Source organism: Chiloscyllium plagiosum, chromosome 6, assembly GCF_004010195.1.
Source record: "Chiloscyllium plagiosum isolate BGI_BamShark_2017 chromosome 6, ASM401019v2, whole genome shotgun sequence".
Lineage (NCBI taxonomy): Eukaryota > Metazoa > Chordata > Chondrichthyes > Orectolobiformes > Hemiscylliidae > Chiloscyllium > Chiloscyllium plagiosum.
The window spans coordinates 51,138,908-51,151,603 of NC_057715.1; the positions used below are offsets into that span (position 1 = coordinate 51,138,908).

Sequence of the window (12,696 nt, forward strand, 5' to 3'; positions counted from 1 at the left end):
TAGATGACGTTGGTTTTGTCCATGGGTTGTACTGGGTCTTTTAAGTTTGTTAGTTTTTGTTTGAATGTATTGGTGGGTTTGTGTGCTACTAGGATTCAGAGGGGTCTTAGTAGTCTGGCTGTCGTTTCTGAAACTTCTTTGATGTATGGTAAGGTGGTTAGGGTTTCTGGCTGTGTTTGGTCTGCTTGTCGTGGTTTGTTCTTGAGGAATCTGCGCACTGTATTTTTTGAGTATCCGTTCTTCTTGAATACGTTGTATAGGTGGTTCTCCTCTGTTTTCCGAAGTTCGCCTGTACTGCAGTGTGTGGTGGTTCGTTGGAATAGTGTTCTGATACAGCTTTGTTTGTGTGTGTTGGAATGGTTGCTGGTGTAGTTAAGCATTTGGTCAGTGTTTGTCGGTTTTCTGTATACGCAGGTTTCTACTTCTCTGTTGTCCTTTCTTTCAACTGTGACATCCAGGAATGCGAGTTTGTTGTCGGTTTCTTCCTCCTTGGTGAACTTTATGCCTGTGAGGGTGTTGTTGATGATGTTAAATGTCTCTTCTATCTTGTTTCGTTTTGTGATGACAAAGGTGTCATCCACGTAGCGGACCCAAAGGTTGGATTAGATGGTTGGCACAGCTGTTTGTTCAAGTCTTTGCATTACTGCCTCTGCTAGGAACCCTGATATCGGAGATCCCATGGGCGTTCTGTTGGTTTTGTCTATAGTTGTTGTTGAAAGTGAAATGAGTGGTAAGGCATAGTTCCACTAGCATGACAATGTAGTTCTTGCTGATGAAGTTGGTGGTGTTTGGTGTATGTGTCTTTGGTTTTTCTAATAGCATAGTCAGTGTTTCCTTGGCCAGCTTGATGCTGATGGATGTGAGCAGGGGTGTTCTATCAAAAGAGACCATTATTTCATTCTCTTCTATCTTGGTGTCTTTGTTGTTCGGGAATTCTTGGGTGGAGTGGATGGAGTGGCATGAGTCTTCTAAGTATTGTAGTCTTTGGTGTAGCTCCTTGGCTAATCTGTACGTTGGTGTTCCAGGTAGTGAGACTATCAGTCTGAGGGGGTCCCCTGCTTTGTGAATTTTGGGTAATCCGTAGAAGCGTGGTGTGTTGGATCTGTCTGGTTTCATTTTTTGGAAGTCTGTCTTATTTAATTCTCCAGAGTTTGGAAGCTTTTTGAGTAGGGCTGTGATTGGGTTCTTTCGTTGTGGGGTCAGGTCTATTGCCACCTGTTGGTAAGTGTCAGTATCTGCAAGCAGTGCATTCGCTTTCGCAATGTAGTCTGTTCGGTTTAAATGACTGTCGAGCATCCTTTGTTTTCCTACCTGCAGACAATGTTTTTATCCTTTTTGAGTCCATCTAGTACTTTCCTTTCTTGTGTATTGAGTGTGTTTCCATTCTTTTTCCTGCTTAATATTGGTGCAACTGTCTGTCTCATGGTTTACTAGGTTTCTTCTGTAACAGCTTTTTCACTTAGTGAGTTTTGAGAAGAGCTGGACTATTTGTTTTCAGGTGTTTCATCACCGTACTAGGTAACATCATCAGTGAGCCTCCAGTGAAGCACTGGTGGTAGGCTAGCTTTTTATTTGTGTTTAGGTTTCCGTGGGTTGGTGATTTCATAACATGTGGTGATGTCATTTCCTGTTCTTTTTCCCAGGGGGTGGTAAATGTGATTCAAGTCGGTGTGTTCATTGTTAGTGTTTCAGTTGGAATGTCTTGCTTCTAGGAATTCTCATGCGTGTCTCTGTTCGGCTTGTCCTAGGATGGATTTATAAATAGAAAGCGGGTCACTAACGCCAGTGCTTCACCAGAGCCTCACTAATGATGTTACTGAGTATGGTAACGAAACATCTGAAAATGAACCTTGCAGCTCAGCGAGCAAACTTAGATCCAGATCCTCAACCTGAACTACAAATCTTCTCAGAACCCACAAACACCTCCTTACCAGAAAACTGTGCCTCCTGGTTATTAACCCCTCAACTCAGGACAAAAATGTCTCTCCATTAATAATTAATGAAAAACTGAGGTACTGAAAATCTGAAGTAAAAACAAAATGCTGGAGAATCTCAGCAGGTCTGGCAGCATATCTAGAAAGAAAACTGAGGACACGTTTTGAGTCCGGAAACCTAGAACACAACTCTGTTTTGCTCTGTAGAGATGCTACGAGACCTGCCAAGTTTCTCCAGCACTTTTGTTTTTTGTTTCTGTACAGTATATGCCCGTTGCAACTTTGTAAACCTCAATTAGACCCTTTAACCTGAACCTTCCCTGTTCGGTAAAGGGCCCCATCCTATCTAGTCTGTCTTCATAGCTGAATCACTCCAGACCGGACAACATTCTGGTGAATCTCTTCTGTATCCTTTCTAGTGCATCACCCTACAACCTTCTAATCTCTTTGTATAAGAATTGTATAATTTACATATTTAATTCTGGAATTAATTAAAGCACTTCATTGTTTGTACTTTACACTTGGAAATTGACTAAATTGCTGTAATGTAATTGTTGCCAGGAATGGAGTGGAGTGTTTGAGTTATAAGAAGAGGGTTGGTGGGGCTGGAACTTTTATAATTGTGACAAATATAATTGTGATTTAGGATGATGAGCATTTAAATTTTGATGGAAAAAAGGAAATGTTCCTCTTCCCTTTTTTCCAACACCCAACCCCCATAAAGTCAGAGAGTCATATAGCATGAAAACAGAACCTTTGGTCCATCTTGTCCCTGCCGACCAAGTTTCCCAAACTAGCCATTTGCCTGCATTTTGTTCAGATCCCTCTAAATCTTACTTATTTATGTCCCTGTTCAAATGTCTTTTAAATGCTGTAACTGTACTTGCATCGACTGCTTCCACTGGCAGTTCATTTCACATACGAAACTACACTCGGTGTGCTTGTCATATCCCTTTTTAAAATTGTTTTCTTCGGACCATCAAAATATGCCCCCTGGTTTTGAAATCCCCTATCATAGGGAAAAGACCATTGCTATTTACTCTATCTATACTGTTATGATTTTATAAACTTTTACAATCTCACCCCTCAACCTCTCATGCTCCAGTGAAAAAAGTTCTAGGCCAGGCAGACTCTCCTTTTTAACTTAAATCTTCCAGCTCTGTTAACATGCTTGCAAATATTTTTTGAATCCTCTCCAATTTAATAATCTTCATATAGCAGGGCGACCAGACCTGAACACATTACTCTAAAAGTGGCTTCACCGGCATGCTGTACAACTGCAACATAACATCCCAACTCTGATACTCAGTAGTCTGAGCAATGAAGGCAAACATGCTCAATGCCTTCTTAACCACTCTATCTGCCTGTGACACAACTTTCAAAGAGCTGTATACCTGAACCCCTACGTCTCTCTGTTCGACTACACTACCCAGGACCCTACCAATAATTGTATAAGTCCTGACCTTGTTCATATTACCAAAATGGAGCACCTCATATTTATCCAAATTAAATTCCATCTCACACTCCTCACACCATTGACACAATTAATCAAGATCCCTTTGAAATCTTAGATAACCACCTTCACTGTCTACTGCATCACGAATTTCGGTGTCGTCTGCAAACCTATTAACCATGCTTCCTAAATTCTCATATAAAAGATTTATATAAATGACAAGCAACAGGGGACCCAGCACCAATCCCTGTAGAATATGAATGGTCACAGGCTTCCACCGCTACTCTCTCTCAGTTATGGACAAGCCAATTTTGTATCCACTTGGCAAGCTGTTAGTGATTCCCAAGTGTTCCAGCTTTACTGTGGAATCTTGTCAAAGGCTTTACTAATGCTTATGTGGATAACGTCTACTGCTCTACTCTTCTTTCTTTTTAGTCACATCCTCAAAAAACTCAATCAGTTTGTGAGACACAATTTCCCATGCACAAAGCATGCTGACTACTTCTGTTAGCCCTTGCTTGTCCTAATGCATGTAAATCCTAGCTATCAAAATCTCCTCCAACAGTTTAGACACCGTTGATGTCAGACTCACTAGTCTGTAGTTCCCATGTTTCTCTTTAAGCCTTTCTTAAGTAAAAGCACAACATCAGCCACCCTCCAGTCCTCCAGCACCTCATTCGTGGCTGTAGATAATACAGATAGCTCTGCTAGGGATCAAGCTATTTCTCCCCCAGCCTCCCCACCCTCCTGAGGTACACTTGATCCTGGAGATTTATCCGCGTTCATGTTTTTCAAGAACTCCAGGACTTCCTCTTCTGTAATGTGGAGTGTTTTCAAGACATTAGTGTTTATTTCCCTGAGTTCCCTAGCCTCCATGTCTTCCTTCCTTTTGAATTTAGTATGACTGACTGTCTTGTGTTTATACGTGAGGACTGTAATACCCTTGCTCTGATTTTTACTGTTGATGCTGGTATCAAATGAGAGTACAATATTTTGGGAAAATGTACATCAAGCAGCTCTATAAATACTATGAAAACAAAACAACCAATGGGTGACTGGTTGTACCAAAACTGCAGGGGTACCAGTAACCTGACAAGGAGCTTTGCCAGTGCCAGTTGGCAGCATTTAAACTAGTGTGGTGAGGGGTGGGAATCAGAGCAGTAGATCTGTAAGTAAAATGACTGAGGTGGAGTCTGAGATTATGGCTAGTAAGACTAAGAAGAAGAAGAGATGGAGTGGTTACTGAACACAATGAGATTGGTAGTCTAAGGTGTATTTCTTTTAATGCAAGGAGTATGACAGGTAAGGCAGAGGAAGTTACTGCTTGGATTAATATAAATAACTAGGATGTTATAACTATTACAGAGACTTGATTGAGAGAGGGACAAGACTGGCAGCTTAATGTTCCAGACTTAGATGTTTCAGGTGAGAAACAGATGTAAAAGAGGTGGGGGAGTTGTCTTACTGATTAGGGAGAATCTCAGAGCTGTACTGAGGGAGGGGACACTTTGGAAGGTTCATTCAGCAAGGCCATAAGGATAGCACTGGGGAAAATAAAGAGTACAATCACTTGGGGATCGTGCTACAAGGCTCCCAATACCCAGCAGTGATAGAAGAAAAGATACGTGGATCAGTTATGGCAAAGTGTAAAAGCAATGGGATTGTTGTAGTGGGTGAATTTAACTTCTCCAAATTGACTGGGACTTTCTTCGTGCCAAGGCCTTGGATGAGAGAGAATTTGTTAGATGGGTCCAGTATAGCTTTTTGAAACCATGAAAAATAGTTCAACCTGGGAAGGCGCCATATGAATCCTTACATTGGAGAATGAGCACGGCTAGGTGATTGAAGTTTCAGTGGAGGACCACTTCTGAACGTGACCATAAGTCCATAACATTTTAAATTACTTATGAATAAGCAAACAGTAGTTCTCAGGTGAAATTAGTTGATTGGGGAAAAGCTAAATTTCATAATATTAGGCAGGAACTGGGGAATGTAGATTGGGGGCTGTTTGAGGGCAAAATTGGCATGTGAGAATGTGATTATGGTTTGGAACCCATACATTTCTGTTAAAATGGACAATAATGATGGTAAGATTTGGGAACCTTGGTTGACGGGAGAAATTGTGAGCTTAGATAAGGCATTTGTAAGGTTTAGGAAACTGAACACCAGATCGAGCCTTCAATGAATTCAAAGATAGCAGCAAAAGCTCAAGCAAAGAATTAGACTAAAAGCGGCCAGAAATGTCTTTGGCAAACAGGATTAAAGAAAATCCCCAAGGCATTTTATCTGTAAATAAGGAGCAAGAGGTCCACTGAAAGACAAAGGAAGAAATTAATAGATGGAGGTGGAGGAATTGCATGAGGTCCTTAATGAGTTCACAAACGGGAAGGATGTAGAATCATAGAGATGTACAGTACGGAAATAGACCCTTCGGTCCAACTTGTCCATGTCGACCAGATATCCTAAATTAATCTAGTCCCATTTGCCGGTACTTGGCCCATATATCTTGGATCCCTTCCTATTCATATACACATCCAGGTGGCTTTTAAATGTTGTAATTGTCCTAGCCTCCTCCACTCTTCTGGCAACTCATTCCATGCATCAACTTCTGTATGAACATGTTGCATCTTAGGTCCCTTTTTAAATCTAACCCCTCTCACCCGAAACCTATGCCCTCTAGTTCTGGACTCCACCACCCCAGGGAAAAAAACTTTGTCTACTTATTCTATTCATGCCCCTCATGATTTTATAAACCTCAATAAGGTCACCCCTCGCTTCCGATGCTCCAGGGAAAACAGCCCCAGCCTATTCAGCCTCTTCCTTGGTGGATGGTGAATCTTGGAAAGGGTATGTTGATATTCTGAGGTATGTCAGCATTAAAAAGGTATTTTGAAAAATATTAAGATTGGAAAAACCTGAGGAACTGTTGGTATCTATCCCAGAATGCTGAGAGAGGCAGATGAAATTGTTGGGGCTTATACAAAACGTTTTGAGTTCAGCAATATTCTGACAAGTTGGGCAGTGATAGAGCTGTGGTTCAGTGATGGACCAGGTGGTAATACAGGAGTCTTCTGCGGTTATTCCACTCTGTAAAAGAATAGCCTGTCAGGGGAGTAAATAGCAACAGCCAGGCCTGTGGCACCATGACTGACTCTGCTATAGAGCAGGGCTGGGCAAGGTCCAAACGAGCCATAGTAGTAGGAGACTTGCTAATTAGGAGCACAAACAGGCATTTCTGTGACCATGATTGAGACTCCAAGATGATGTGTTTCCTCCCTGGTACCTGGATTAAACATTATCTCTGAATGGTTGCATGAAATTCTTAAGGTGTAGGGTGAGCAGCTAGAGGTTATTGTACACACTCGAACCAACTCACTATGGAGTGAGTTCAGGGAGTTAGGAAAGAGGCTGAAAAACAGGACGTCTCTGGGTTACTACCAGTGCCACGTGCAAGTGAGGCAAGCGGTAGAAAAAAACCTGACAGATTAATGCATGGCTAAGGAGCTGGCACAGGGGGCAGGGTTTCAGGTTCTTGGATCATTGGAATTGCTTCTGGGGCAAGGGTGACCTATCCAAGTTGGAGGGGAACCATTATCCTTGTAGGGAAGTTCACTAGTGCTACCCAGGAGGATTTAAAGTAGAGTGGCAGGGGGTTGGGAACCAATACAGCAGGCCAGCAAGTGGAGGGACTGAGGGGAAGGTAGGACCAGTAAGTCAGAAAGTAAGGCCAGGCAGACACAGGTAAATGAACATGATGGTATTAATGGACTGAAGTGTGTTTATTTCAACACAAGAACTATTATAGGTAAGGGAGGTGAGCTTAGAGCCTGAATCATACATAGGGCTGTGATGTTGTGGACATTACAGAGACTTGGCTGAGAGTAGCACAGGACTCTTCCAGGGTTTTGTTATTTTAGATAAGGCAGAGAGGAAGGTGAAAGAAGTGGAGGAGTTCAATGAGGGAAAATGTCACATCTGCACTCAGAGGACATACTAGAAGACTCATCCACTGATGCAATATGGATAGACCTCAAAAATAAGATGGGTGCAAACTCTCTTTAGGATTATACTATAGGCTCCCCAACAGTCAGAGATATTGAGGCACAACTATGTACGCAGATTAGGGAAAGATGCAATAACAACAGGGTTGTCATAGTGGGTGACTTTAACTTCCCCAATATTGACTGGGACTCCCTTATAGCAAAAGGTTTAGACAGTGCAGAATTTAAGTGCATCCAAGAGGGTTTCTTGAAACAGAATGTGGATAGTCCAACTAGAGGAGGTGCCGTACTAGACCTTGCATTGGCTAATGAGCCTGGCCAGGTGACTGACCTTTCAGTGGGAGAGAGCATTTTGGAAATAGTGATTACAACTCCTTAAGTTTTAAGAAAGCTTTGAATAAGGGTACGTTAAGACTTTGTTGGAAGGTACTAAATTTGGGGAAGACAAATAATGTCCATTTGACATGTGGGACTTGTTTAAAGACCTGCCGATGAGAGTTCAGGACTGGCATGTTCCAATAAGGAGAAAGGACAAGGATGGCAAGGTAAGGGACCCTTGGATAATGAGGGACATTGTGAATTTAGTCAAAAGGGAAAAAGAAGCATATGTCAGTTTTAGGAAGCTAAAATTGGACAGACCCATGAAGAATGTAAAGAAAGCCGGAAAGAACTCAAGAAGAGAATTAGGACAACAAGAAGGAGCCATGAAATGACCTTGGCAAGTAGCATTAAAGAGAATCCCAAGACTTTTCTTTGCATACTTTAAAAATAAGAGGATAACTAAATAGAAAGTATGACCACTCAGTGGTAAAGGAGGGAACTTGTGCTTGGAGGCAGAGGATGTGGTTGAGATCCTAAATGAATACTTTCTGTTAGATTTCATCCAGGAGAAGAATATGGAGGATAGTGGGATTAGTATGGAGCATGCTAACATGTTAGGGCATTTCGAGATCAAGAAAGAATTAGTTTTGGGTCTTGTGAAGTGTCTTAAGCTGGATAAGTCCACAGGGACTGATAGAATCTACTGTAGGCTATTGAAAAAGGTAAGAGAGGATATTGTTGGGGCCTTGACCAAGATCTTTGTATCCTCGTTAGTCACTGGAAAGGTCCCAAAAGATTGGCAAGTTGTTGTTCCTCCATTCAAGAAGAAGAAATAGGGATAGTCTAGGTAACTGTAGACCGGTGAATCTTATATTGGTGGTTGGGAAGCTATTGGAGGTCATGTCTTACTAACTTGATTGAACGCAAGGTTTGTGAAGGTTTGTAGCTCAGGTTGAGGTTTCGGGTGTAGGTTTGCTCGCTGAACTGTAGGTTTGATATCCAGACGTTTCATTACCTGGCTAGGTAACATCATCAGTGGCGACCTCCAAGTGAAACGAAGCTGTTGTCTCCTGCTTTCTATTTATATCTTTCTCCTGGATGGGGTTCCTGGGGTTTGTGGTGATGTCATTTCCTGTTCATTTTCTGAGGGGTTGATAGATGGCATCTAGATCTATGTGTTTGTTTATGGCGTTGTGGTTGGTGTGCCAGGCCTCTAGAATTCTCTGGCATGTCTTTGCTTGTGATGTCAGGCATGTGATCTCTGCTGTTTGTGATGTGTATGTATGTATAAGTAACTGGGATGAAAATGTTACAAAGATCAATGGAGTTGTGGATATGTACAAGGTTGTAAAATGATACAGTGAGGTATAGGTCAGTTGCCGATATGGGTGGAGAAATGGCAGTTGGAGTTTAGTTCGGGTAAGTACTTTGGGAGATCAAATGTTAAGGATAAGTCTACAGTTAATGGCAGGACCCTGATCTGTATTGATGTACAGAGTGATCTTGAAGTTCAAGTCCATAACACCCTGAAAGTGGCCACACAATTAGATAGGGTGGTAAAGAAGGCATATAGCATCAGGAATGTTCTGATGAAGCACTTATGCCTGAAACGTTAATGCTACTGCTCCTCGAATGCTGCCTGACCTACTGTGCTTTTCCAGTGACACACTTCTCGAATTAAGTACAAGAGTCAGGATGTAATGTTGCAGCTTTACAAGACTTTGGTTAGGTCACATTTGGAGTTTTGCATTCACTTTGGGTTGTCACATTTCAGGAAGGATGTGGAGGTTTTGGAGAGGGTGCGAAGAGGTTTACCAGGATGCTGGCTGGATTAGAGGGTATGAGCTATAATGAGAGGCTAGAAACATTTGTGTTGTTTTCTCTGGAGTAGCAGAGACTGAGAGGAGACTTGATAGAAGTCTATAAATTTGTGAGGTGACTTGTGACTTGTGAACTTGTGACTTGTGAACACCAACTGGTCACCAAATGACACAAAACATCACAAATAGGGTTGACCGTCAGAATCTTTTTCCCAGAATTGAAATGTCTAATACTGGAGCACATGCATCTAACATGAGAGGGGAAAAATTCAAAAGAGAAGTGAAGGGCATTTTTTTTTTTGCACAGTGAGTGGTAGGAGTCTGGAATGTGCTGCCAGGGATGGGTGGTGGATGCAGATACAATAGCTGTGTTTGAGACTTTTCAATAAATATATGAATTTGCAGGAAATGGAGGGATGTGAACCAAGGCCAGGCAGAAGGGATTAGTTTAATTTGGCATCACGTTCAGCATAACATCATGAGTAGCAGAGACTGAGAGGAGACTTGATAGAAGTCTATAAATTTGTGAGGTGCATAGATAGGGTTGACCGTCAGAATCTTTTTCCCAGAATTGAAATGTCTAATACTGGAGCACATGCATCTAACATGAGAGGGGAAAAATTCAAAAGAGAAGTGAAGGGCATTTTTTTTTTGCACAGTGAGTGGTAGGAGTCTGAAATGTGCTGCCAGGGATCGGTGGTGGATGCAGATACAATAGCTGTGTTTGAGACTTTTCAATAAATATATGAATTTACAGGAAATGGAGGGATGTGAACCAAGGCCAGGCAGAAGGGATTAGTTTAATTTGGCATCACGTTCAGCATAACATCATGGGCTGAAAGGCCATTCCTATGCTGTTCTTTATTCTGGGTGTTGCAGTGCTAATACTTGACAATTTTTTTTCTATATGCAGATTTCAAAAACAAGGTCTGAGTTATGGTGACACAGTTACATTTGCTTTGGAACAAGGACCACTCTTATATCTTCGAAGCAAAGCTTCATGGGGAAGGTAAAATTGATGGAATGCAGTTGGACACTCAATGTCTATAAATTATTAAACTGTTGCAATTAGGTCCCTATACTAACATCTCTTTGTAAATATATATTATGTATGAACATGATATGGTGAATGACAGACATTTCCCACTGGTTTTCTTTGTTTTGTATTTGATATTATGTGCTGTTAATTTGATTTCGGGGAAAATAAAGCTGTTAGATCTTGTGTTTTTAAAGGAACACAGAGTTGCAGACAATATTTCTTTACTTTGCAATTTGACAGTTATGATCTATCTGGTAATTTTTTGAATGGAGGTAATGGCAAGGTGTTGAGAGGAACAATGTTGATAGTCTATTTTATATTTTGAACAGTAGCCCAGAGGAATTAATTTCTGTGCTACGTAAAATTTTTCTCAGTCCGTTCTTTACTCATTCACTGAAAGTGGATGATGTCGCTAAGGCACCTTGTTACCCATCTGGAATTGCCCTTGAACTGGTTGGCTTCTTTGGCCATTTCAGAAGGCAGTTGACAATCAACCACATTGCTGGGTCTTGTGTCACATATTAGCCAGATAAAGTGAGGACAGCAGATTTCCTTCCCCAAAGGATATTAGTGAACAAGGTGATTCATTTTTCAACAATTAAGTTAAACTTCTGTGTGGAGTTTGCACATTCTCCTGGTATCTGCGTGGGTTTCCTCTGGGTGCCATAGTTTCCTCCCATAATCCAAAGATGTGCAGGTTAGGTGAATTGGCTGTGCTAAATTGCCCATAATGTTCAGGGATGTGTAGGTTAGATGCATTAGTCAAGGGTAATATGGTAGGGGAGTGGGTCTGGGTGGATTTTCCTTCAGAGTTTCGGTGTGGACTTGTTGGGCCAAATGGCCTGTTTCACAGTGTAGGGATTTTATGAATGAATAAAATTCCACATGCTTCCTTGGTGGAATTTCAATCTGTGTCACCCAGAGCATTACCCTGGGCCTCTGAATACTAGTTTAGTGTGTTGCCAAGGGTAGTCCACAAACCTAACACCACACTTAAACAGCGATTAATGAATCTAAAGGATCCATTAGATAGTACCAGCAAAACTAATGTCATTTACAAGATACCATGCAAGAACTGTAAAAAAAAAACACTACATTGGACAAACTAGCAGGAAACTTGCCACCAGGATATATGAACACCAACTGGTCACCAAATGACACAACCCACTATCACTGGTTTCTATAAATGCAGACAAAGAAGGATACCACTTTGACTGGGACAATGCACACATCCTAGGACAGGCGAAACAAAGACACACATGAGGGTTCTTAGAGGTGTGGCATTCTAACCAGAAGTCCATCAATAAACACATCGATTTAGATCCTATCTACCTTGCCTTGAAAAAAAAAGAACCGGAAATGACATCACCTACCTTAAGAAACCAAGACCTATAAATGGAGAGGCGGGACATACCACCAGCGCTTCGCCGGAGACTTGCACCTAGTATGGTGATGAAATGCCTGAAATCAAACCTTCAAGCTCAGCGAGCTAACTTACATCATCAATCTGAGCTACAAATCTTCTCACATATCACTAACAAGCTTGTTTTTTAAATCTGACATTGTGTCCTGTAATCAAAGACTTTCCTCCCTGAGAACATTAGTTTTCTTTTATTAATTTTCTAATGCTAGTTGTGAACAGTCAGATTTGTTGAATTCAGTTTCACACTTAATGCAGGATTTGAGCTGATTGTCTCTAATAGGATACAGAGATCCTTGGCCGTGGCTATTTTTGTCAAAGTACTCACTTTATGTGATAAATGTGATTTGATGGTAGTAGAGTTTCACTGTTTCAAATGTTGAAAATTTGACTTTGTATTCCCATACACATTACTTTTCCCCAAGACATTTTGCTAGAAAAACACACACTAGACTTTTTTTTGCTGCAATACATTAACTTTAAAATATAACAAAGAACTGCAGCTGATGGAAATCTGGAGCAAAAACAGAAATTGCTGGAGAAACTCAGCAGATCTGGCAGCACCACTAGAATGGTCACTGGACCTGAAACATTAACTCTAGTTTTATATCCGCAATAGTTAAGGGAATTCTGTGCTTCACTTTGTAAAGACTGTCAATGTTAGGCAGTCTCCTCAAGGTGACCAGCAGGTAGCTTTAATCATGGAGG

At 41.3% G+C, this 12,696-nt stretch overlaps 1 protein-coding gene across 4 annotated transcripts in view; it reads left to right on the forward strand.

Annotated features, from left to right (window-relative positions):
* The window catches only part of LOC122550577 (proton-coupled amino acid transporter 4-like), a 192,589-nt gene that overhangs the window by 29,750 nt on the left and 150,143 nt on the right, over positions 1 to 12,696 (forward strand). For all 4 annotated transcript variants that reach the window (XM_043691517.1, XM_043691519.1, XM_043691520.1 and 1 more), the window contains exon 5: positions 10,443 to 10,538. In XM_043691517.1, coding sequence (XP_043547452.1) covers positions 10,443 to 10,538 — 96 coding nt within the window. The remainder of the gene's footprint in view (positions 1 to 10,442; positions 10,539 to 12,696) is intronic.